Genomic DNA, 26756 nt, shown 5'->3' on the forward strand with positions numbered 1-26756 from the left:
TTCTAATAAAGTTACATAGTTTTTGTTTATTCTCTGAAATTCGAGCTACACTTTTGTATAATGTGCAGAAACAACATTTTTACGGGGTGTTTAATTGTTTGTTGCATCGTGGTGTTCTCTTATCGTAGTGAAAGCCATTTGTTTTGGTCTAGGGAAGCAGAAACGTAGACATTACCTACTTTGTTTAGTTAAGCAAGTTTCCAATACATCTTTGCAACAATTTGCTGCACTTCTTTTACACTTTTTCTACAAGGAATCCAGGGTAGCTTGTTCTGGTAATTGGTCATGGCGTTTGTCACTGTTTGTCAAAAAGAAAGGATCCATCTGTTTTGCAGATTAGGAAACATAACTTAACATAACCTATTTCGCCCCCCCCCCTCCTTTCTCTTCGAATAACTGCTGCCTTCAGAAGTATGCTAAATTCATGTATAACATGGCAGTAATCATTTTGGGTCGAGGATGAGGGTGGTGAGTTTCTTTAAAGAAGTCTTTGTCCATATCAAGAGTGCTGAAACGACTGTCAATGTGAAGTGCAACGTTTAATAACAATGCCCTTGGTTTTAATATACCGACGTGCTGAAGTGTAGTATGAGTTGACATCGCATGGTGTCAGTGCACATCTAAAGTATCGCTTCACACAAAGAGATGAAGGGAACGCATCGTCATTTAAGTCCACCCAATCAGGTTACTAGAAGGGGGTTGAACATACTTGGCTATATCGGCTATTCCACAGATGAAATACAATTCTAGGGTGGATGTCTTAGAAATGTATTAGAAACAACGGTTTGCAAATGGATATACCATCTGTGCGTTTGAACACACAATAAAAAGGGTGGGTTGCGACTTACCTAACGGAATATGGAAAGAAGACGACATCCTTCGTGTCCGAAGTCAATGCAGTGGCTGGTCTTCAGTTTTGCCTTTTTGTTCTGGCGAGGATCTTTGGCACAAATACGATATTCCATTTCAGAGGAGCAGGAGGATGGAACAATCGTGGGCAACATCGCAACGGATTTAGGGGTCGACGTCAGAACACTAAAGGAGAGAGAATTTCGTATCGTGACAAGTACAAGCGAGTCTCTCTTCAGAGTAAACGAGAACAACGGGGTATTGTATGTGAATGGGAAACTTGACAGAGAGCAGGTTTGCGAGCGAAGCAGCGTTTGTTTGATTAACCTGAAAACTGTCTTAGAAAATCCTCTCGAGATTCATTATGTTGAAGTAGAAGTCATAGACATTAACGACCATGCCCCTAGCTTTCTGGAGTCCGAGAAACGTTTAGAGATAGCAGAGTCGGCACTACGCGGTGTTCGTTTTCAGCTACAGCCAGCCCGTGATCCAGACGGTGGTACAAATTCGGTTCAGCTTTATAAACTTAGCGAAAACGATCATTTTCGTTTAGAGGTTAAAGATCGGGGCAAGGATGGTAAAATCCCAATTTTAGTTTTACAAAAGCCATTAGACAGAGAGACCACCCCTTCCTACAAGTTAGTCCTTACAGCCATTGATGGAGGAAAACCTCCGAAATCGGGAATTGTGAATATAATAGTTGATGTACTGGATGTAAATGATAACGCACCTGTTTTTACAGAGGAGGTTTATTCAGTTACTTTACAGGAAAATTCACCAATTGGAACTACTGTGGTTCAAGTAAATGCCACTGATTTAGATGAAGGTTTGAATGGAGAAGTTGTTTATTCATTCGGAAATAGCGTACACAGCAAATTACGCGACCTTTTTGACTTAAACTCCATTAATGGAGAAATTACTGTTAAAGGGCATATAGATTTTGAGGAAAACGACGTTTATGTGGTAGATATAGAGGCATCCGATAAAGGACCCGCACCTTTAACAACGGATAAAAGTGTGACTATAAAAATTGTTGATGTAAATGACAACACACCTGACATTGAGGTAACGTCCTTCTCAAGAGCTATCCAAGAGGATTCTAGACCTGGAACTACGGTTGCAATCATAAGCGTTACTGATTTAGATTCTGGTGAAAATGGAAAAGTGTCCTGTTCAATAACTCAAGATTTGCCCTTTAAATTAATGCCATCCTTAAAACACAACATGTATTCATTAGTCACATCTTTACCGTTGGATAGGGAGGCTGTGAGTGTATATGACGTAACTTTAACTGCAACAGACTCAGGGAAGCCACCGTTGTCGTCTATGAAGACAATAACAGTGATAGTGTCTGATGTGAATGACAACAATCCAGTGTTTTCCCATAATCCATATACGTTTTATGTGTCGGAGAACAACGTTCCCGGAGAACCCATGTTTTCCCTGACTGCCTCTGATCGAGACGTAAATGACAATGCTCTCGTGCGCTACCAGATTTGTAGACAATGTGGGGAAGAAAATAAATACGCCTCTTTCTTGAATATAAATTCAGAAAATGGAAATGTTTACGCACTCAAAAGCTTTGACTTTGAGACGATGAAAAGGTTCCAGTTTCAAGTATTGGCGAGTGACAGTGGAAAACCATCTCGAGAAAGCAATGCAACTGTGCACGTGTTTATACTGGATCAAAACGACAACGCACCAGTCATTTTGTATCCTGTAAGCTCAAATGGTTCTTATGAGGGTACGGAGGAACTTCCTCGTAATGTGAATGCAGGTCATTTGGTCACAAAAGTCAGGGCGTTTGATGCCGACGTAGGATATAACGGATGGCTGTTATTTTCATTACATCAAGTCACTGATCATACACTGTTTGGTTTGGATCGATATACAGGGCAGATACGAACTCTCCGTGCGTTCACTGAAACAGATGAGTCTGAACATAAACTCGTCATTCTCGTCAAAGACAATGGAAACGTTTCACTCTCTGCAACTGCTACACTAACTGTTAAATTAGTGGAACCTAAGGAGGCATTCGCAGCCTCGGATGTGAAGGGCCCAGCGAACATGGGCGAGGAGAACGATGTAACGTTTTATCTGATTATAACATTGGGGTCAGTTTCAGTACTTTTCATCATCAGTATCATTGTGCTGATCGCCATGCAGTGTTCTAAGTCACCAGACTATAACTCCAAGTACTTGCAAGATGCGAATTATGACGGGACACTGTGCCACAGTATCCAGTACAGATCTGGAGATAAACGGTATATGTTAGTTGGGCCCAGGATGAGTATCGGTTCTACTATTGCTGCAGGCAGTAATGCCAATACACTTATGATGCCTGATAGAAGACGGCCGTCTGGAGAGGTAAGATATTGCTTCATAATAAAGGCGTTAATAATTCCTTTCAGACATTACTTTACTACTTCTCTTCATGTTTCGCACGTCTTCCCTGCTAATGAAACATTGCGGTGAGACAATCAAGCATGCATTAGTGTTTTGGAACAGAGGTTTAATGTTTAGATGGACAAGAGAAATGTATAGACAGTTTGCGATCCGTTTGCATCTTCACCTGTTGAGTTTCCTTTTGCATTTTATGTGCTTTAACAATGTAATGTGTTGATCTAGCGCATTTTTGATAGTTGGGAAGCTAAAACATATAAGTTGTCATTTCCTACAGAAATATACTGTTTGCACGGTTTCCACTGCTTAAAGATACAGCACTATCCAACCATGCATGGCGTCTGCAGGATGACGACGGATTCGGTTTTGTATATGACACTTCAAAAGCAGAAAAGTCATAATCCCATGTGCTTTAACTCACGGTTGGAAATATGTGAACACAGGTTTGTGTTAGTGTTTTCTTATATGTTCGTGATTAATAAAACGCTAATTTATCAAGATGTAGTGCAATACACAGCCAGACGCATGGTGTCACTGTACATCTAGTGTTACACTTCCCCTTTAGAGGGGAAATGCATCATAGTTTTAAGGTCCTGCCCATCGGGGGGTGTTCAAGTGAACGGAAAAAAGCAGGTGTAGCTAAGCCCGAACAGACGATCACCGATTTGCCATTAACGGGACATTCATCAACTGCACATCTGACGGTCAATGGATAAACATTATTTGGATTTGGATATGCTTTAAGAAAGAGGAACAGTAGGATACTATATTCTAGAGAACATGGAACAAAGGGGACGTGGATGGTGGAAGAGATGGCAGTGCCTAGTATTGTTTGCAGCCTTTTTGTCTGGGAAAGGATCTTTGGCACAAATACGATACTCTGTTTCTGAGGAACACGACAGAGCTGTCGTTGGGAACATGGCTAAGGATTTGGGGATTGATGTTCGAACACTGAAGGAACGAGGCTTTCGTATAGTGTCAAGTTCAAACAATTCCCTTTTCACGGTAAACCAAAGCGATGGTATATTGTATGTGAATGGTAAAATAGACAGGGAGGGTGTTTGCGAGCGAAGCAGCTCGTGTTTGATTAATATTAAAACCATTCTCGAAAACCCGCTAGAGATCCATTATGTGTCAGTGGAGGTTGTAGATGTCAATGACCATTCCCCGAGCTTTCTTGATCGAGAAACGCGTCTAGAAATATCAGAATCTGCACTCCGCGGTGTGAAGTTTCAGCTTCAGCCAGCACGCGACCCGGATGGAGGTATAAATTCAATTCAACTGTACAAACTAAGTCAAAACGATAATTTCCGCTTAGAGGTAAAAGATCGTGGGGAGGATGGTAAAATTCCCATTCTGATTTTACAAAAATCTCTAGATAGGGAAGTTGCCACAACCCACAAGCTAGTGCTTACCGCTATTGACGGTGGAAAACCTCCCAAGTCGGGAACAGCTGAGATACATATTGATGTTTTGGACGTGAATGATAATGCTCCTCTTTTTACAGATGAGATATATACGGTCACGCTAAAGGAAAATGCACCAATCGGAACCACAGTGATACAAGTAAATGCAAGTGATTTAGATGAAGGTTCAAATGGCGAGGTAGTGTACTCTTTCGGCAACATTGTAAGCAGTAAATTACGCAAGCTGTTTGACATAAACCACGTCAGCGGTGAAATTACTGTAAAGGGACACATAGACTACGAGGAAAAGGACAGATATGAATTAGATGTACAAGCCTCAGATAAGGGGTTTGCTCCTCTGACAACAGACAAAAGTGTTACTATAAAAATTGTGGATGTTAATGACAATGTACCTGAGATTGAGGTGACATCCTTCTCAAGAGCAGTCTCTGAGGATTCTAGACCCGGAACAACAGTGGCACTGATCAGTGTAAATGACTTAGACTCTGGTGTGAATGGTAAAGTGGCATGTTCGTTACCTGAGCACTTACCTTTTAAACTGATGGCATCCACTCAGGATAACATATACTCATTAATCACTAGCTCGCCACTGGACAGGGAGAAAGTATTTCAATATGATGTCACTTTAACTGCAGTAGATTCAGGACAGCCACTGTTGTCATCTGAAAAGACAATAACAGTGCTGATATCAGATGTCAATGACAACAGTCCAGAGTTTCCAGTTAGTCAGTATGCGTTTTATGTGGCAGAGAATAATGTTCCTGGTGAATCCATTTTCACAGTGTCTGCCTCTGACAAAGACCTTGGTGAAAATGCTCTCGTTCACTATCAGATCTGCAGGGATTGTGGAGATGACAGTAAATATGCATCCTTTCTAAACATTAATTCAGAAAATGGCAACGTTTACGCACTTAAAAGTTTTGATTTTGAAACGCTGAAATCTTTCCAGTTTCAAGTATTGGCAAGTGACAGTGGGAAACCATCCAAAGGAAACAATGCCACAGTTAATGTATTTATACTTGATCAGAATGATAACGCACCAGTGATTCTGTCTCCTGTAAGTGCCAACGGCACCTCAGAAGGTGTAGAGGAAGTCCCACGTAATCTGAACGCAGGTCATTTAGTCACCAAAGTGAGAGCTTTTGATGCCGATGTAGGTTACAACGGGTGGTTACTTTTTTCATTACAAGAGGTCACTGACCACACTCTCTTTAGTTTGGACCGTTATACTGGACAGATAAGGACTCTGCGGTCATTCAGTGAAACAGATGAAGCCCAACATAAACTGGTCATACTGGTCAAAGACAATGGAAACGTCTCACTCTCTGCAACTGCTACACTTATTATTAAGCTGGTGGAACCAAAAGAGGCCTTTGCTGCTTCGGATGTTAAAAACCCATTAAGCGACGATGAGAGTGATGTCACATTTTACCTCATCATAACACTGGTGTCAGTGTCAGCACTGTTTTTAATCAGTGTTATCGTGCTGATTGCCATGCAATGTTCCAAATCAACAGACTATTCGTCCAAGTACTTACAAGATCCAAGTTATGACGGAACCCTGTGCCACAGTATTCAATATAGATCAGGAGATAAACGTTACATGCTGGTTGGGCCCAGAATGAGTATTGGATCTACTATAGTTCCGGGAAGTAATGGGAACACTCTTGTTATTCCAGATCGAAGACGACGACTCTCTGTAGAGGTAAGATGAAGTTAGTTACACAGTTAAACTGACAATATTTTGTCAAAGTGTCCCATATTCAAAATTACTCAGTTCACTTGACATATAGCAAACACTATTCACTTTCTATTGATAGTGGGTTTTCAGATAACTATTTCTCTGATTTTTGTGTGCTGTGCTGTATTGTGTACATTGCCCTAAACAATATTACATAGGCCTAGGACTAGGTAGTAGGAGGTTGCAATGACAACTGGCAAGGGAGAAAGTACTGGTCACTGTCCATAGTGTGACTGCTGAACTGTGAAAGTTTTCTTTTTTAATTTTTGGAATATATACTGTGTATATAAAATAATTCAGTTATGAGATCTGAAATGTCTGTTTTCTTGTCTCTATTCCCCTAATTGTCGTTTGCCATAGTTTGTTTGTCCCATAGACAAGGCTGCTGTGTCAGCCGACAAGGCAGTACACAGTGTTGGTCGCTGTCCACAGTACAAGTGCTGAAAGGTTGTAAACCTCTTGTGCGAGTGCAGAAATGTTGTAAACTTCTTTTTTGGGGGGCACACGCAATTACTAATGACAGTGAATGGTACTATTATCAATCGGATGGTGTCGCTGTACATCTAAAGAGACGCTTCCAAGGGTGGGAGGAAACAAACGTTCGTTCGTTGAACCTGCTCATAGCACCTTCGATGGCTTCGTGCGAGCGAACTTGGTTCCATCCGTCGTAGTGCAGATCATACAGAAACAATTAATTTCACTCTATTAAGTCAGTCTATAGCACACCAATTGCCGATGCATAGGGGAGTTATTCTTAGATATCAGTCGTTTTAACGCGTGGAGCGTTTATTTTCGACAAAATGGAACATAAAAGATGCGGGGCATCGCGACAGCCCTGGCAGTGTCTGTTTTTCGTCGCTCTGCTTTTCTTCTTGAAGGGGTCTTTTGCGCAGATAAGGTATTCCATTTCTGAAGAATTGAAGGACGGTGCTGTTGTGGGAAATATTGCAAAGGATTTGGGAATTGATCCACGAACACTGACAGAACGAGGATTTCGTATTGTATCAAGCTCAAAAGAATCTCATTTTCAGATTGACCAGAACGATGGAATATTGTACGTAAAAGGGAAAATAGATAGAGAAGAGGTTTGTGAGAGAAGCAGCGTGTGTTTGATCGATGTCAAAACCGTTTTGGAAAACCCTCTAGAAATTCATTATGTTGCCGTGGAGGTTGTGGACGTAAACGATCACGCTCCCAGTTTTCCTGAGCGAGAGAAAAGATTGGAGATATACGAGTCGGCTATGCCTGGCGCGCGTTATCAGCTTCAGGCAGCCCGTGATCCTGATGGTGGCACAAACTCTGTACAGATGTATAAACTAAGCACGAACGATCATTTCCGTATTGATGTTAAAGAGCGAGACGGAGATCGAAAAATGCCTTTTCTAGTTTTACAGAAACAGTTAGACAGAGAGACAAAACAGTTCTATAAACTACAGCTCACTGCAATTGACGGTGGTCGTCCGCCAAAGTCAGGCACAATGGAGATTTTTGTAGATGTGTTGGATGTCAACGACAACATGCCTGTTTTCACAAAAGACGTATACTCTGTCACTCTGAATGAAAATTCACCTGTAGGCACAACAGTTGTACAAGTAAATGCCACAGACTTGGATGATGGTCCAAACGGTGAGGTGTTCTATACATTCGGAAATGACGTCGACAGCAAGTTGCGCACTCTCTTTGATTTAGATTCCATTACAGGCAAGATACTCGTGAAAGGGAACATAGATTTTGAAGAACAAAAAAGCTATGAGATAGACATTAAGGCATCAGACAGAGGTGCTGTTCCTTTGACAGCAGATAAAAGCATTGTTATCAGGGTTGTTGACGTTAATGATAATGTGCCAGAAATTGACGTGACATCATTCGCTAGTGCCATTCCTGAGGATTCAAGACCAGGAACAACAGTTGCACTTATAAGCGTACATGACCTAGATGATGGCCACAATGGTAAAATATCCCTTTCTCTTCCAGACGATATAGCTTTCAAATTAATGCCATCAACGAAAGATAACGTATATTCCTTGGTGACAAAGTCACCACTAGACAGAGAAAGCATCTCTAAATATGACATTGTATTAGTTGCTAAGGACGCGGGAGAACCTTCCATGTCATCTATTAAGACAATTAAGGTAATAATATCGGATGTTAATGACAACAGTCCAGAATTTTTATTAACCCCATATACGTTTTATGTAGCGGAAAATAACGTTCCAGGCGATTCAATGTTTTCGGTTTCCGCGTTTGACCGCGACTTAAATGAAAATGCATTGGTAAGTTATCAGATATGTAGAGACTGTGGTGACGACAGTAAATACACATCCGCCTTAAACATTAACTCGGAAAATGGGATGGTTTACGCTTTAAAAAGTTTCGACTTTGAAACAGTGAAAACATTTCAGTTCCATGTACTTGCTACAGACTCTGGAACTCCAGCGCGCAGCAGCAACGCCACATTAACAGTCTTTATTCTGGATCAGAACGACAACACCCCCCTGATTCTGTCCCCTCTCAGCAGCAACGGCTCTGCTGAAGGTGTGGAGGAGATTCCCCGCAATGTAAATGCTGGACATTTAGTGGCCAAAGTAAGGGCCTACGACCTCGATGTAGGATACAACGGGTGGTTGCTATTCGCACTGCATGAAGTTTCTGACCACACCCTCTTTGGTTTAGACCGCTACACTGGTCAGATAAGAACCCTTCGGCCATTCACAGAGACTGATGAGGCTAAGCACAAACTGGTCATCTTGGTAAAAGACAATGGAAACGTATCACTCTCTGCCACAGCGACTGTACTTATCAATCTTGTGGAACCCAGAGAAGCATTTGCAGCATCAGATGTTAAAGGCATCCTGAAAGATGAGGATGAAAACAATGTGACATTTTACTTAATTATTACACTAGGGTCAGTCTCTACCCTTTTTCTTATCAGCATCATTGTGCTGATCATCATGCAGTGCTCCAAATCAACAGACTATTCATCCAAGTATTTGCAGGATACAAACTATGATGGAACTCTGTGCCACAGCATCCAGTACAGATCTGGTGATAAAAGATACATGCTAGTTGGGCCCAGAATGAGTATCGGTTCTACTATAGTCCCAGGCAGCAATGGGAATACACTAGTCGTGCCAGATCGCAGGAGGAGGGCATCTGGAGAGGTAAGCAGGGACACTGTAGGCAGGCTGTAGGCACTAGGCAGGCCTTTTAATACATTTTCAACTGTCTTGACTTCCATGGCTTGTTGTGAATGCAGGACACACACATACCAATACCAAGATATGAAATGTGTCTGTCTGTGTGTGGGAGTGTGTGTGTGTGTGAATGAGTCCTGAACATAACCTCATACACAAGGAGTACAGTATAGCCTGGAGTGCCTATGGATTGTTTTGACATCTTGCATCACAATAGTTGAGGTGTTGAATTAATTCCACATTTCAATGATGATTTTTCACATAATTGTTTTTTTTAGACATAGCTGTCACAGGCTATTGTGTGTTCAGTAGCAGAGAGGGCTTGCTGTTGTTTTATTTACTCCCTTTCCCTAATGTGTGACTGGCAAGCCAGCCAGGGCTGTGCTGTTAGCGCTAGCAGGGGCCGTGGCTGTGCTGCTGAGGCTGCGATGCCACTCGCTACAGGCACTGGATGAGTCAGTCAGCCAGCGCAGGGGACTGGGGGTGGGGGAGGCTGCTCCATCTCTCTCTCTCTCCCCTCTTTCTGCCTCCCTCCATCTCCTCTCTCTCCCTCTCTCCTCTTTCTCTCCCTCTCTCCCTGTCTCCTGCTGACGCTCTTTCTCTCTTCCCCTGTGTGGCATCCATTCATTATTCACATCCACGAGCTTGCCTCACTACCAGCCTGGGGTGGACCTTCCCCTTTGCATGAGTGGCATGCTAACGTGTGACAAACACGAAGGCCTGGCGTTCAGGAGAGAAAAGCCCCCTTCTCTCGGCTGCCCTGTGCCTGTATATCTGTGCTGTTTCATAACCATTCTCTGGTCGGGGTTATACAGTCTGTGTGCCGTGTTCTAGTTATTTTTTTGTTGTAGCTCAGCTGGCAGTGGTGTGGATGCTGCTCTGGTTTCCCATGGAAACACACTGGTTTCTTCCCTGCAATGCTATTGGCTGTGTAGCTCTGTCAGCATGACTGAGAGCCTTGGTAGCAGAGAGAAAGAGAGGAGGAGGAGGAGGCGGAGTGGACGTGTGTATTTATGTGTGTGTGTGTGCGCGTGCGTGCGTGTGTGTGTAGGGGGTGTCTTTTGTCTGAGCTCCCCCTCTCGCTCAGAACGAATTAAAGGAAATGGGTTTATTTTGATCAAACCAGATGGATTACGTTAGGAGGAAAAATCCGCATTTTAATTTGGGCAACAGATGGTGATGACCGAGATGAATATAAGATCTAGCGTGATCCTTTCCAATGTAATAAAATGTTTGCCTTTTTTTCCATTCCAGTATGATTAGACTGTCAAGGGTGCTCTCATGTGAGTGTGTGTGGGGGGGGGGGCTTGGCGGCGGGGGGCGTTGTCTCAGTGGTCCCCGTTTGGGTGTGGTACATCATGCTCTGCTGCATCTCAGTTTGTTTGTGTAATTGTGTTAGTGTGCCAAGCGTTGCTTTCTCTCATTCATTTAGTCATTGCGTGTTTAGCGCAAAGCCATTCCTTACGACAGCCTTGCACATTTAAGCACATCACTATTGTATTTAGTTAGAGAGATGTGTTGATCACGCCCTCTGCGATTCAAGCCAGGCTTTAGTATGCATTTGGAGATGAAAAAAGGGAAAAAAAAACACCCCAGGCTTTTAAACTGGCATATTCTCCGCCGTCAGTCAAAGAGAAAGGACCTTATTCTACGCTGCTGCACAGCGCCGATTCCCCAAGCCCCCGTCCTCTCCCTCTCCCTCTCCAGCCCTCTCTCCACCGCACACTCCTACACATTCTCTCTTTATGCATGTGTCTGACCTTCTTTTCACAAACAAGCTTCCTTCATGTTCTCTCCCTCCCTCCCTCCCTCCCTCTCTCTCTCTCTCTCTCTCTCACGCAGACTCCTTCCTCCCCCCTTTTCCATTCCTCCTATATTTAACATGTGTGTGCATCGCTTCATTTTTCACCTGCAATATTAGTTGCATTCCACATTATTGTGTACATCTGCCCTTTCTTTTACTCGTGTGTGTGTGTTTACGTGTCCAATCTGTTCTTTCCCCTCCTATCTCTGCGTTTTTTTATCTTCATGTTCTCTCTGCTCCGTGTCTCATTGTCTGCATGCTCTGCCCAGGGGTATGTTGCTGTGTGTGTCTGGAGTAAGCTGCTCTGTGTCAGTAGGCCACACTGCTATGTTATGTTGTTGCTATGTTATCTACTGTGTGTGTGTGTGTGTGTGTGTGTGCTTGTGTACTTACTTACTGTGCACTTCCCTTCTTCCCTCATTCTACTTTTACCTCCTTCTTCTTCTACCACTATCTTCTTCCACTACATTTTTTGACTAGTTCTTAATCTTCTGCACTCTCATCCTCTAGTAGTAGTATTTATTGTTGTAGTATTAATCGTTACCCAAGGTCTCATCTGCAATGAAGCTTGAATGTTATTCCAGTTTGTTCGCTTTAGATAAAAGTCGCTTTGGATAAAAGTGCCTGCCACATAAATACATGTAAATTAAATTGTAAAATGTAAATGTATGTGTGTGTGTGTCAGAGAGAGAGAGAGAGAGAGAGAGAGAGAGGAAAAAAAGCAAGTGAAAGAGAGAAAGCAAGAGAGAGAGAGAGAGAAACAAATTATTTTTATGCCACAAAGCCGTGGCATTGGACCAGTGTTTGCCCTGAACTATCTGTGTAGCTATCAATACTAACTGGTGCTTTGGTTGGCTGGCTTTTGGCCATCTTTAAACAGGATGCTATTGACATCATTGATCTGAAATTCAGTGACCTATTAATTCTGTTATCTAATGCAAACACCTGGATTAATACCAACCCACCTACATCTGGACATACATATCTCTGAAATTTTCCTGCAACCTGCTGATTTCCAAGTACATGAAAAACTGAATTTGAACAGTGCAACATATGGTCGCCTAACAGTTGTGTCCTTTTGAATGCAAACTTACATCCCATATTTGATTTCCACAGTTGCTAATAGCCTAAAGCCAGCCACAGCTGGAACATTCATGCTGGACTGCACTGTATACAGGGGAAATGAAAGCAGGGCTCTGGCATGCTTAACTCTCTTACAGTGCTCAGTCTTTTAGACCATAAAATACATGCATGGTAAATAAAGTTGAAGAAGGACGGCGTTTAATAAAATCAAATATTTCATGGATGAGTGTTGCCTCGTGCTGACAAAAAGGGGCTTTATTTCAAAAAGTGCATAACCATGCTCTTTAAAATGTCTCTTTAAAATCACCTAGGCACTACACTGGGAATGTGAGCATGAGCAGTCAGAAATGCTGATTCCCAAAGAACCTTTGGGGAAGGGGGGGGTAGAGAACTGCAGAGGTATGAGTAGCTGATGTGTTGAATTAATTGCATGATGCCATCCATTTTCGTATTAAAATGTTTAAACATAGCACTCACATAATATTCTGTGCCTACTGCCTAGTAGTAGAGATGCTTGCTGTTTACTTTCTGTCATTCTCTCCAGTGGGAAGAGGCATGAGTACTCTTCTGTTGCTGAGAGATATGCCTCCCATAAAACCTTCAAGGGAGGACCAGTCCACTGCAGCCTCTTACAGAGACCCCAAAATCATTAATCTTAAATCCAGAACCCCTGATCCAGGCATGTATAATCCAAAGTTAAATTGCATGTCTGAAATCACTTTCCTAAATCTTGATCAACTAAATCTGAACCGGGTCTGGTATTTAGTTCAACCCAGGCTATAGGGGGCAGCCTGGGTTACTGGCCTACTGGTTAGCGCTTTGGACTTGAAACCGGAGGGTTGCCGGTTCGAACCCCGACCAGTAGGCATGGCTGAAGTGCCATTGAGCAAGGCACCTAACCCCTCACTGCCCCCCGAGCATCGCTGTTGTTGCAGGCAGCTCACTGTGCCGGGATTATTGTGTGCTTCACCTCACTGTGTGTTCACTGTGTGCTGACTGTGTCTCAAATATGCTGTGCAGGATTTGTTTTTTGAATGATATGACAGACAGGACAGATATGGTGACTTTCCTCTCCACTGAGCACCTTCATGTTACCATGTCTTGTTAGTACTTACTCTCTCAGTAAGCAGCACTAATAGAGACATAATTACAGTGCTAGCCATTTGAATTGTAATGTGTTGAAGTCTTAATACTGAATGAGCCACTGGGCCCTGTAAATGCTGATGAGTGATACTGATTAATGTGACAGCAGACTCAGTGTGATGCATGGAAATTATACATCTTCATCTTCTTCAGTCTATAGTATACTAACATACTAGATGTTTTGTGAAATGTGTTTGTTTGTTAGTAAGACTTGATGAGTAACAATGTTCAACTGTATGTTGCCCCTTCACTTATCTGAACTGTACAGTTTGGGACTGTATCCTGGTGTGCAGTAAGCCCATGTTTTGTGTCAGTAGGGCATGAGTGCTTTTCGGCTGTTGGGTTTGGTTCAAGAGGGCAAATCAGCTTGCAAGAGGGTCAGCTTTGTGGTTCTAGGAGTGCAATCAGCCACATTGGGGAGCACGCACGCACGCACGCATGCACGCATGCACACACACACACACACACTACATCAGACTCATCTTTGTGCCTGTTCACTCAATCTGTGCGGCCCTGGAGAGCCATCATTCTGATGACAGGGAACACGCGCTAAGGCTGACACACACTTCCTCGCATGCAGAGAGACAGAGGGCGCATTATGTAATGCTGCATCTTGCCAAATTGACACACTTTCTGCGTCCCCAGACCTCATCCCATCACCCACCCCCCCTCCGCCTGCATCCTTCTGTTCTGGGTCAAAGATGTCTCTCTCTTTTAAACATTCCTGCACCATTCTCTTTCTTACTTCTTTCTCACTTTCTTACTAGTCTTGTCCTGCTGTTCTGTTGCTTTTGACATTGCTGTGCTTATTTGTGGTGTTCCTTCTATGCGCAGATAAACTTAAAACCTTTAACCCCTTAAGCCCTGATGCTTGATTTTAATCTGTGGTTTTTATCACACTTGCTTGCATGCTGCGGTTTTAAGTCTCTGGGTTTGCTTAAGTTGAGGCTTTTTTATTGTGTCTGCAGTGGTGGCACATCCATCTCGCCTTTATAGTGCACAGATCAGCACATGTGAAGGCCCAGTGGTGTGAAGGTCAGCTAGTCTGGAGGGATACAGCTGCACATTTTAAACAGAAACAGCACAGCAGCGCTTTCCCAGAGGACTCTCTGGCTCAGGCATTTACTCTTTAATGAGGGACAGAGTGTTGTTTGTTTTCAATCAACTACAACTTAAGACTGTAACCAACGCGTTTTATCCATTAATGTTGCAACTCATTCTCAGGCCATTTATTTATTCTAGATGTATAGTTTCTGTAGTAGCCAAGGGCATGTAAGGAGAGGGTCTATTATAGGACTACTGACCTTTTTAAACTGGGGTGATACGAGTCCACAGTGCACATCTGCCTAGGCATAGTAAGCTAGCATACTGCATGATTCCCCCCAATTTGATTAGGCCCACTCCAACAACCAAGACGACCGCCCGGTAAACTTACATTGATTCTACTGCAGTGCCGTTTGGGAAGCTAAGACAAACATGGCTGCTTACCTCTAAACAATTCGTTGATGCAGGAAAGCGAAGAGTTCCATTGCTGGTGAACGTCTGTTCAATGGTCCCCGTCTTGGATTTGTGTTGACTTTCACTACAACACCTTTAAGGAAGTGTTCCATTTGGCTAACGTTCGTCGACTGCAGCTGTCCAGGTAGTAAAACTAACTTTAGGCTAACTAACAAACATCCGCTGTAGCTGTACAAATGCAATAGAGACCACACACCAGTCCATTGCAAACGTGACTGTTTGGTTTAAAGTAAACAACTTTGGACCTCTTCATGTTGCGACAAGATGTTATCGAGCTGCACTTTGAGGGACTTGTTGAAACGGATATGCTTTGGCCAGTGGCCACTATGAGGTGAGGAAAGGTGGTTCAGTTGCGCAGACACTCTAGAAATCCATCAGTCCTCTATCATTCGGTTTTAAGTGTAAACTGGTGTAGTATTAAGGACAAGTTGCGTGTTTTAATGCATTCCCCAGGGGAAGATAAAAATGCTAAAAATTAGAAGAGCGTGCTGGTTTAGTGTCAATGAACGTTCATAGTAGTTTATTGCTCACCATTTTTGTTTAGTTTAGCGCACAATTGTGAACTTATCTAATGAAGCTTCAGGGAGTGACTGGTTGCTTATAGACCCCTTCACGGTTCATGTCACAGAAAGTGTGCGTATGTCGGGGTCAGAAAGCTTGTCAAATGAAAAGTAGTTTGTTGGTGCGCACATCCAAGGCAGGTGCTGGACAAAAAGTGCTAGGCTATCAAAAGGAAAAAAGGTGTATTGTCCGCACACTTGCTCCCATCAGAAATTTGTATTGAATAAGTCAATAAAAATTCCTGATGGGAGCAAGTGTGCGGATAATCCACCTTTTTTCCTTTTGGGGTCAGAAAGCTTTACATCCCATTGAATTGTGTGTGTGTGTGAATTGAATGAAACGTCAAGGAAACGTCAAAATGCTTACTTGTAGGCCTACTACTTTTTTCCATGTATACACGCTGGGCTCAGATAGCCGTATATGTCGGGCTAATACATTTCTGGCCACTTGTTAACGTCGACTAACCATTCTGTTATCAGCTCAGGATCAGGCAGACAATCGCCATTAGCTAAGACTAATTTATTAACCCTTGTAAGGTGCTGCACCTGCTATTCCCACACAAAGTTAGAAATTGTTACATTTCAAACACTTTCAACTGTTCTGATTACGTTCTAAGTAACAAATAAGCACCAATAATTATCTTTTTTTTCATAATTGAGTTTTATTGTTTTCTCACAAAAAACGAAAATGATCATAGGCTATGATCATAAATGTGATCTCACAGGGGTAAATGGCAAATATGGACTATAAATTATGTCTATATCATTGGTAATTGAGCTAAAGTAAACATCTGTTAAGTATTTTTACATAAATTGTTATGGCTGTATTGATTTAAAAGCCTAATAATGTGGTGGGTCCACCAGACCCGGGAACATTGGCTGAGTAACAAAAATATGAACTCCTTACAAGAGTTAAGGTGCGGTTTGCGGCCCTTGGGTAACAATGACAGTGCATACCTTGACAGCTGAACTTGCCAGTCTATTAACAGGCTCTGGGTGTTTACAAACTTTGAAGGGGTCTATTGTATCATATAGGATTTATATCATTGTTAAGGAGCACAAAAGCAGCTAGTACAGTAAGTGGTGGCTGTCATCAGACAGATCCATCTAACTTGGAAAAAAAGTAATTTCAAGTCCTCTCATTTTGGGGAGGTATCCCCTTTCCTTATCATGAGAATGATTCTGTTAAAATGAGAAATATATGTGGGGACTAGGGTCACCTGTCAGAATAATATTTCAGTCAAACCAACAAAATAGTATTATGATTGTTTTTTTATGTCCAATTTCTGTTTTCCTATGTCTTTGTCCTTGTCCTTAGTGTACTCAAATTCCTTGGGAAGTTTTCCTTGCTTTTGACACTGTGTCCTTTATTTGTTCCTTGGCTGCCTGTGTGTATTTTTGGCACAACAACCACTCATTGCCCTTTAGATGTTTATTTTCTGTCGGTCCATGGTTTGTGCTTATATTGCAATAACTGAGCTTATGAAGGGGGCAAAGGTGTTGTGTTCTAGTTCAATGTATTCTCTTATTACACACGTTACCAGGAAGCAGCTTAAGTTCATCCTGTGAATTCATGTACTGTATTTAATCTGACAAACCATGTCCTATTCTTAATAATATGCTAATGCCATTATTGTAATATGGACCTGAACATTCTTAACCAACTAGACATTTCCACCCTTATAGGCCTATGTCTGCCATCACATAAAATCCCACAATAGGTAAGCCCTCCAAAGTTCACTGAAGGCATGTCTCTCCGTGCCTCTTCCAACACACTTTAACAGCGCTGTCTGTTTCCCTCCCCCTTTCTTTCTTTCTCATTGGTTGATGAAAGATTTAGTAAAAAAAATAAGAGTGCAAATATGTGTTGTGCAATCATGTAAGCTTCAATAGTGACCTCAACTGACAAACTTCCTGAGTTCCAGGTCTGATTTTGGCAGAGCAGATGAGGTCAGGCCAGAACAGTTTTAATTTGAGGCTGCAGTAGGTCAAGACTTTTCTGGTTCTGGCCTGGTCTCATATTAGTAGGCCTGGCCTTGTTATCTCACTTTTTGCAGCCTGCCCCAAGTGCATGGCTTTTTATACGCATAACTCTCTCTCTCTCTCTCTCTCTCTCTCTCTCTCTCTCTCTCTCTCTCTCTCTCTCTCTCTCTCTCTCTCTCTCTCTCTCTCTCCTCTCTCTCCTCTCTCTCTCTCACTCACTCAGTTTCTTCAGCTTTCTCCTCTTTTCCTTTTCTCTCTCTCTCTCTCTCTCTCTCTCTCTCTCTCCCGCTCTCTTTCTGTCTCTATCCCACCCCCCCTGTACACTAGTCTTTTAACACACTGCCATAGACACACACAGGCATGCACTCCAACAGTACCACCGAGGCTTATATAACCCCCTGACTTTATTCAGTCTCTGTACATCCAGTGATCTCTCATCAAAGGCCCTTCCCACAGTGGGTCAGACTAGGCCTGTGATCCTGCAGAGTTCCTTTTGTCGAGTCCTGGAATGGTGCTGGTGCCTTGGCATTAGATAACTTATCAGTAATTTCACTGACATTTTCTCTCGACACAATAGTCAAGCACTCAGCTCTAACAAGCCCTCAGCATCGACTGCTTAAATTAACTAGGCGGCAAATGTAACAGCAGTAAAAAAAAGAAAGACGACTGTATTATTAACGAGACTTAAATGAGTTTCACTTTGACTGTCCACGAGGGCACACAGCCTGTTCCAGCAGATAGAGCACACAGCATGGGTCTTCTCCAGAGTTGTATAAGTATTAAGTATTAAGTATACTCTTTTGATCCCGTGAGGGAAATTTGGTTACTGCGTTTATCCCAATCCGTGAATTAGTGAAACACAAACAGCACACAGTGAACACACAGTGAGGTAAAGCACACACTAACCCGGCGCAGTGAGTCCCAAAAATAGCAATCGGTAAGGTCTCAAAGGCACAAGCAACCGTAATCCTTTGGTGCTTTAGATCATGCACTGTATTGAACAGGAGCAATTTAGTTTGCCCTGCTTTTCATGTTTTTGTGCATAGACCTGAGGGGTTGAGTGTGGCTTTATATGCGGTGCTGTGCTGTGCTGTGTCGTGCCATGCGGGGCAGTGGAGGTTGGGTGCTGCTGCAGTGTCTGGGTATTTTATATGCGATGCTGTGCTGTGCTGTGCTGTGCTGTGCCGTGCCATGCGGGGCGGTGGAGGTTGGTTGCTGCTGCAGTGTCTGGGTATTTTTTTGTTTGGCTGCAGTCGGGTCCTCAGCTGCCAGGTCACTACTCCCCTGTTGCCGCTTGTTCTCCTGCTCGCCTCGCATTTGCACTCTGGGTAATTCTCAGCCAGGCGTTTTGAATCAATCCATTGCGTGTCTCTGGCCCTACACGGCCCCTCTGTTGCAGACACACCACACACACTACACACTACACACGCACATACACACACACATACACACACATGGCCATTTGCATATTCATCTCCGTGACTCACATTTGTGACTTGTTTGTGGGAGCAGAAGGTCCACACTTTCTCTTCACGCCATTAGCACAGGGACCACTTTGCCTCCGTTTGCTTCAGAATGACATGGAAAAACATTATAAAAGCATGACGCCAGTGGTTTCACCTGCATGAGGATTAATGTTTGTCAGTGATTGATTTGTTGTGTATTATCCGTAACCTGCCTAAACCAGTGGCCACTGTGTAAGAGGGGAGAGAGGGGAAAATGACAGACTAAAGGCTCAAAGGGCTGAAGCTAAAACAGGGACGTGTGCTGTAGCAGTAGGTAGAGGTCTTTTTAAGTTTGAGATGATGCTTGCTGACCCATACGTGTTCTGTTGCTCATGACGTCGCACTGCAGGGTTGTGTAAACTGCTGCTCACAGATGCTGTGGTGCTTAGCGCCCACAAGACTGCTCTCAAATCCATCTCGATTAAGTGTGCAGGCCTCTTATTGTGCAGTGTGGAGCCTGTGTGGAGCCTTGTTTTCCCTTGCAGAAGGCTCTCTGTGAGTAGGGTCACAGATGTAGTCCTCCTGCAGACTCTGTGTGCTCTTCTCTGCTCTCATTCACAGCGACATTCAATGCATCACCCTCCACACAAATGTCCTGTGGTTGTCCTTCGAGTAGCCTCTTACCACACTGACACAAAGCAATTTATGTCTCTCAGTGACCACACCCCTCCTCTACACTCCTACCTCAAGGGGGCAGTATTGAGTTCAGTTTCATTGTTATGTATCTTTATTGTCATATCCTTTGTTATGGGGCAGCATACAGTGAATGTTGTCTGATGTTGTGATGAGTCATTATGACAAATATTCTAACCAGTCCTAAGGCCCCTTCTGACATTTTTTTAAGAGCAACTTACTGATGTAAATAAGAGCTGAGACCATAGGCTGAGACACCTTCCCTCAAGGGCTCAGTACTCATTAGTTAGGAATAGGCTACATAGCCTACTCTTTGAATACATCAGCTGGTAACCTTATTGCATACATAACATAAATATTGTATGCAGGGGCATGTACACAATTAATTCACTCACTTGCTTTACTAATATGTGTCATGTTAGACTTGCAATCAAATATTACTTAATTATTATTAGTAGTTATGTCATTAATTACATTTGCCTCAGCTTAGGGGATGAGTGCATGAAACAATAGTGTGTGACGGTGCATTTTTATCATGAGTTAGGGTTTCATCTCTAAATGGGGCAGTAAAATAAGCAGTAGCTGAGCTTCATTAAAGGGTAACTCAGCTAAACTCAGCATGGTAGATTTTCAAATGGAGCACACACACACCTGCCACAGAGCACAGGGGTTTCTCCTGTAGTGCTCTAGAAAGTTTTTTTTTCCCCCTCTCAACACTTCTACTTTTAGCTCCTGCACATGTTTCCCATCATGAATAAAATAATGAAATCTTGAAGTATGCTGTAATCTGAAATATGCATAGTTTCTGCCTCACTACCTTTGTGCAATGGGCACACTGCACTCTCCCCCCTGCACCTTGTATAGGCAACACTGACACAGTCAAGTTGGCTAGTGCACACAGTCAGTGCTGCAGTATGAATTGGTTCATTAAATGGTGATCTCTCCCTTCCTGAGCTATTTGATTAATAGCATATAGCATTTATCATGGAGCAGCAGTGGTTTATTGCTTTTATAATGTTGCCATGACGGAAGATGATTTGTGTTTTTGCAGAGATAGATTGGTTTTCAAGGTTCAAGAGATTTGTCACATACACAGTAGCCATATACAACAGTATACTACAATCAATGAAATGTAAATAATCTATTTCACAATGTCTACAACTGTCCTCTGGCATGTTTTTTGGTTCTGTCTGATGTGGTTTAGCATAATAGACTGAGGAAGAGAGAGGAAAGACAATAATAAGATCTGACTGTGAGGTGACTCACAGTTTGTGGAGGAACTTTGTGCTCTTTTGATACTGTGTGTGCGTGTGTGTGTGCATGTGCATCTGCATGCATGTATGCACAGTTTTCTGAACACTGTTATAGACGCACTGACCCATGTTATCAGTATTGTCAGTTAGCTCATGTTAGCTCAGCTTTGTTACATTACATAATAGTAATCTAAAGGTAAAATATCAATATATCAAGCAAATGTTGTATCTAAAACTAATGTAAATCATTCTGAATACAGTTTTCCACAGCGGTAGGCTTTTGTCTGTTTGGCAAAGCTGAAGTGATTCTTCTCTGACATATTTGAGCATAACAGAAGGAGAGGCGAGTAGAAGAACAGGCCGAAAAGCGAGGACAGCAACAGTGTCCGACTGTGTGCTGACTCACTGGCATATGGGAGTGAGGACTGGTCTGTGGCTAGGGCAGACCTCTGACAGGGCATCACAGCTGCCAGGCTGCCTCGTGTGGTACCACTCTTAAACTTAACCTCTTATGGCCCCCCATGTGCGAGAGAGAGAGGGTGTGGGGGGCGGGGGTATGGGGGAAAGGGTCTTATATGTAGTGAGTAACCATCAGATGACTAAACCATGGTCTGTCTATATTTCTCTCTGTCTCTGTCTGTCTCTCTGTGTGTGTGAGTGTGTGTGCGTGGCCATTGCTGGAAGCTGAAACAGGGATCTGTGTGCTGGTCCTTCCTTCTGCGGAGGAGCACAGACCTACATTTTGGTTGTTATTTGATTGACTTGTTTCCTGCAGGGGTGTTTGTGTGTCTTTGATTTCTTTTCATAGACTCTTTCAGGAATTGATTGTGTCAGTGTATTTGTTTTATTTCCTTGTCCACAGTTCCTTGAGACAGGTTTTATCGTTACAATGCAGTTTGCAGTAGAGCTTCTTTCTGCTTTATTACGTGAAGACAAAACAATAAATCAAACGTGAGAAATTTAAATAAGCTCACTCATCACAAAAAATAATATAAACAATGTCGTAGTGTTTAGATAACATAATACATATTTTACTATGTTTGTGTGAATCTGGCTCTCTGATAAAGAGCATTTCCATGTCACTGATCGCAGGTCTGTGTACAGTCCTTCCTGAATATTCCCAAGCAGCCCATGTGTTCATGTGTCTTATTCATTGTAATCACTGACCTAAAAGAATCGCGTGGGCCGTACAGTTACATATGCACACTGTAGGGCCTGACGTAAGTCGAGATGAAGCCTCATGCCACATTGGCTAGAGATCACCTCGCTGTTTATGGAAAAAAACTTGAGGTGTTTGCGTCAGTTATCTTGCTCTAGCTGTGTGTGATTTTGCATGTGTGAATTTTTTGCTAAAAATGGCAGTACAAAGGCAGTAAGCTTTTATGTAATTCCCACACATCTCTCTCTCTCTCTCTCTCTCTCTCTCTCTCTCTCTCTCTCTCTCTCTCTCTCTCTCTGTGTGTGTGTGTATTTATAATGCTACTCTGTGAGCTAGTGCCTCTCAGTCTCCGTCACAGACACATTATGGCCAATCCTCTCAGTGTAGAAGCACACGCACACCGCCCACCGATCCTGGGCTGTAGATTTAGGGCAAAGTACACTAAATAATTCAGCCTGCCCACAGACCGCCTGGCTCAGAGTGCAGCAACGGCCAAGTTTAGTTTAGTTTCCCCCCTTTCAATCAAAAAGTCCTCAGCTCTCAGAAAAAAAATCTGCTGCTTTTTTGTTTTGATGTCTTCCTGCCGATAGATTCACGTCTGGTTAGACACAAGTCTAACTACTGCGCAGGACACTTTCCAAATATCATACATTGTTCAGGCAAAATTCTCTGCAGGAGGGGAATTGAAAGTCTGAATGTGTTTAGGTGAATGAGGTCTCAACTTGACTTGTGGTTAGTCTGCTTTATGAGCTGTTGAGCTGTTTGTGGTCTGTCTCCCTCTCCTTCTCTTTAGTCTTTTGTGTGTTTGAACCTTTCTGTGTGTAATTGCTCTACATCAGCTTTCCCTTCTTGTGGTTGTGTGTGTGTGTGTGTGTGTGTGTGAAAGATTGAGCCAGAGATCGAGAGAGAATTAGCAAGGAAAAAATGGATTTGTGTGTGTGTGCTCAAGCGCCCGACGCCCGTGTGTGCTTTGTGCATCCCTTTGTGAGTGTGTGTGTGTCTCTGTGTGTGTGTGTGTGTGTGTGTGTGTGTGTGTGTGTGGGAAAAGAGGATCTTGGTGAAGGGATGTTGTGGAACTCTCTGCCCGTAAGCAGCCGGGAGTCAGAGCTTACACTGAGGAAACAATGCCATTGCCTCAGCCTGTGCCTCCATCTCTCGTGCGTCTGTGTGTTTGTAGGGCAGGAGTGGAGATTGCGGCGATATTTTTGGTCCGCTGGCTGAACGAGATAATGTCTCTGATTTTAGGCATCAGACAGAGAGGGCAATGGGAAGCTTAGTGTGCCCAGCATGGCAGCTGCAGTAGACAGTGAGATTAGAGCCTTGAGAGTGACTCTCTCACACACACACACACACACACACACACACACACACACACACACACACACACACACACACACACATATTCTCTCTCTCGCTCTCTCTCACACACACACACACACACATTCTCTCTCTCTCACTCACACACACACACACACTTTCTCACACTCTCTCTCACACACACACTCTCACACACTCACAATCATATTTAGCTTTTATCATTCCTGCATTCGCTGCACTCATCTCTCTGTCTTCTCCCGTTCGCTCCCCTTTGTCTTTACCTCTTGTAATCCCCCCTCCCTCTCTCCCTCCCTTCACCACCTTTCCTTTTGTTCATTCTTTACCCTGGTCTTTATTTAGGAGCACTGTTCACACTTCTCTCTGTTGCTAACCCTCCCACTCTCTTCCCCTTGCCTCTTTCTCTTTCTCTCTCTATTTTCTCTCTCCTTCTCTCTCTCTCTCTCCTGCACATGTGGGTGTGATTATAAAATGGCTGATGCGTAGCCTGTTCGTTATGAGTCATAGAGGTGCTTGCGAACAAGTGCAGGGTGGCTCCTGATCTTATTTTTCGCTCTCCTTCCTTCCCCTCCCTCATTCTCACCCTCCATCTCTCCTTCCTTCCCCTCCCTCATTCTCACCCTCCATCTCTCCTCCTCTCATTCCCCCTCTTTTTGACCTCCGTATATAAACCCCCTCATTATATCCACTTCTTTCCTCAGCATGGGTATGTATTCCTGAGCTGTCTTCATATTTGGTGTGACAGCTGAATGAATAATTCACCTGACTGCAGGGAGAGCTCAGTGATCACACTGACAGTGTGTTTTTTTTAAGACTGTGATTACCGTCTGAGTGGCCGTCGTCACGACACAGGCACTGCCGCAGAGCAGCCTCCGCAAGGTTACCGGGAGACGTTGACCCCTCGAAAGGTCACAGCGCTCACAGCGGCCTTACTAGCACCAGCCTAAATATGGCAGTGACGCCTCTTTCTAGTGTGTGGCATATGATGGGGTTGGGAAGGCGGCTTGAATGCTCACGGTCTTTTTGCCATGAAAAAAACGGCGGCAGATGCACTCGAGGATGTGACCGCGAGTCTGTCTCAGCATTTCGCACAAGATGTGCATCGGTCAGATCAGCTGACCTTTAGGAAACCATTAAAAGGGGGAGCGAGTGGCGAGCGAGCGACAGCACAGGCACACAGAAGGCCCACAGATGCAACACCCCCCCCCCCCCGAGTCGAACAGACCTCTCGGCTCTGTTCCAATTTCTGCTCTCGCGCGCCCTGTTGCCATGGCAGCCGAGGCTGCTCCGTCAAGGCGTTAGTAGCACTCTAGTCCCGTCCGTACAGCTCACACGCACGAGTGCTCAGTGTGTGAACAGGGCACACCGAAGCAAGACAATATCTCCATCACGCGCTTGTCATTTAACTCTAAAAAGGAACGCTATTTTTTTAGGAGGGGTTCGGTGTCAAAGACAGAATAAAGTCAAGTGATGTATAACTGACTGCTGTCATCATCTATCACATTTAATTATTGTTGGCTCTGTTTTCAGCATCAGATTGGCGCTGTTGTCATCAGCAGGTTTTTCTATCGATCTATTGTGGTCACTGTGACTGACATCAGGTGTTAATCTCATCCTGAAGCAGCGCTGCTGAGATGACAATTTATGTCGATTCACAATAATCCCCCAAATGAGATTTCTCTAGTCGTGCACAGAATGAGAGCGACAACACTGGGGTGAAAGAAGGGTAGCCATCCAAGGATTACTTTCAAGATGACATTGACAGAGCTGTCTTCAGAGGCATTTTTTTATTTTTTATTTTGCTTTATTTTTTTGGTTTGGTCTGTGTCATTCATCATTTTATAATCCTCCAGAACTTCTTTTCTTTTTATCCTTGGCTCGTCTCTCTGCATTGTGTTCCTAATCTCGCTCTGCCATCTGAGGACACTAGAGTCCTTTAAATGACACGTTCTTGTCATAGCCGCCCAGTGGGAGGACCTCAGTCAGTGGCAGTGAAAAGAAAAAATGAAAAGAAAAATGAAAATGCCTCTCTAAAGGCATCACTCTTCAAAAGAATGTCACAATTCCTTTCAGGCATGAGTACACAGACCAGAAAAGTATGCATCCCTTTTAGTATGCATTTGCATTCCTCTCTCCTATATCCCTCTCGACCTTGAATAAAGTAGAGTAAAGGTGAACCCATTATATTGGCTTGCTTTTGCTGTTTTTGTTGTTGTTGTGGCTGTGTTGTCTTTCTCCAGGTGTTGGGCTGATAATCTGTGCTGAATGTGTGCTTGTGTCCCTCGGTGTAGCCACCACAGCGGAGCGGGATTAGACCGTGAGTGTAATAGTGTAGGGCGTAATTCGACTTCGGAGCCTCGTAATGCGATTAGAGGCAAATCATCTTAATGGCAGCATGAAGGGGAGAGTGAACACTCCTCTCGCAAGACACGACAAAGCGCCGTGCCACTCTTCGCCAGAGCACGCTTGACGAGCCTCCGCAGAGAGTTCTCCACCTTCTCCTCTCCTCCCCTCTCATTCTGTCATTCATTGTGTTCATTTTCTCTCCATGTCAGCTCCTCTCTCCCTCTTCCCTCTCTCTCTATCTGTCGTTCTTTCACCCCTGTCTTTCTTTCCTGTCTCTGTTCTCCCTCCTCTGGCTTTAACCTGATGCCCTATTTTCTCTCCGCTCTCTAGCCCCCCTCTGTACCGTATTCCACTTTGATGGTGTAGGTGTGTGTCGTTAGCCCTCATATCCATGGGAAACACTCCCAGCCTTTGCTCATGTGTGCAGAGATAGAGGCTTATCTCTGGGTTCCTCTGTGATTTAGTTTTTTTTTTCTCTTTTCAATCTATTCCCAAAAATGGCATAGCGGGATTACAAAGAAAGAAGCTTTTGATGGTGCATGAGTTAAGATGAAATGGGCCCCTCGTGATTAAGTTTTGATGTGGGGGAGTGAAAGATGGTGTTCTCACCACTCAGTGGGGACATGGACCAAGTAACAGTGTGCAAAGAACAGAGGGGTGGAGAGAGATAAAGAGTGAATGCACACACACACACACACACACACACACACACACACACAAGAGTACATTAAGTCTGAAGTAGAGAGAGAGAGAGGAAACTAATGAGGAATGGGATGGCATAGAGACTCAGACGTGAAGAAGTGCATTCAGTCTGAAGTAA

The 26756-nt window shown here is 43.5% G+C and overlaps 1 protein-coding gene and 1 long non-coding RNA gene across 13 annotated transcripts in view; one reads left to right on the forward strand and one right to left on the reverse strand.

Moving 5' to 3' along the window:
• LOC121693910 (protocadherin alpha-C2-like) overlaps nt 1-26756 on the forward strand; it is a 171552-nt gene that overhangs the window by 43370 nt on the left and 101426 nt on the right. The window contains exon 1 of one of the 12 annotated variants that reach the window (XM_042073735.1): nt 597-3216. The exons of 9 other annotated variants lie outside the window; for them this stretch is intronic. In XM_042073735.1, the coding sequence (XP_041929669.1) occupies nt 859-3216 (2358 nt within the window). In that variant the 5' untranslated portion in view covers nt 597-858. Of the gene's footprint in view, nt 1-596; nt 3217-4032; nt 6385-7064; nt 9582-26756 lie in introns of those variants that run through there. 2 more of the 12 variants (XM_042073742.1, XM_042073733.1) reach the window with 2 other exon arrangements.
• Nucleotides 953-6274, reverse strand: LOC121693930. Its single transcript, XR_006025622.1, has 5 exons — nt 6218-6274; nt 5210-5341; nt 5072-5116; nt 1904-1996; nt 953-1035 (listed from the first exon to the last, which is right to left on the reverse strand). It is a non-coding gene; the product is annotated as an uncharacterized LOC121693930 (long non-coding RNA).

The sequence above is a fragment of the Alosa sapidissima genome, chromosome 20 (assembly GCF_018492685.1).
Source record: "Alosa sapidissima isolate fAloSap1 chromosome 20, fAloSap1.pri, whole genome shotgun sequence".
Taxonomy (NCBI): domain Eukaryota; kingdom Metazoa; phylum Chordata; class Actinopteri; order Clupeiformes; family Clupeidae; genus Alosa; species Alosa sapidissima.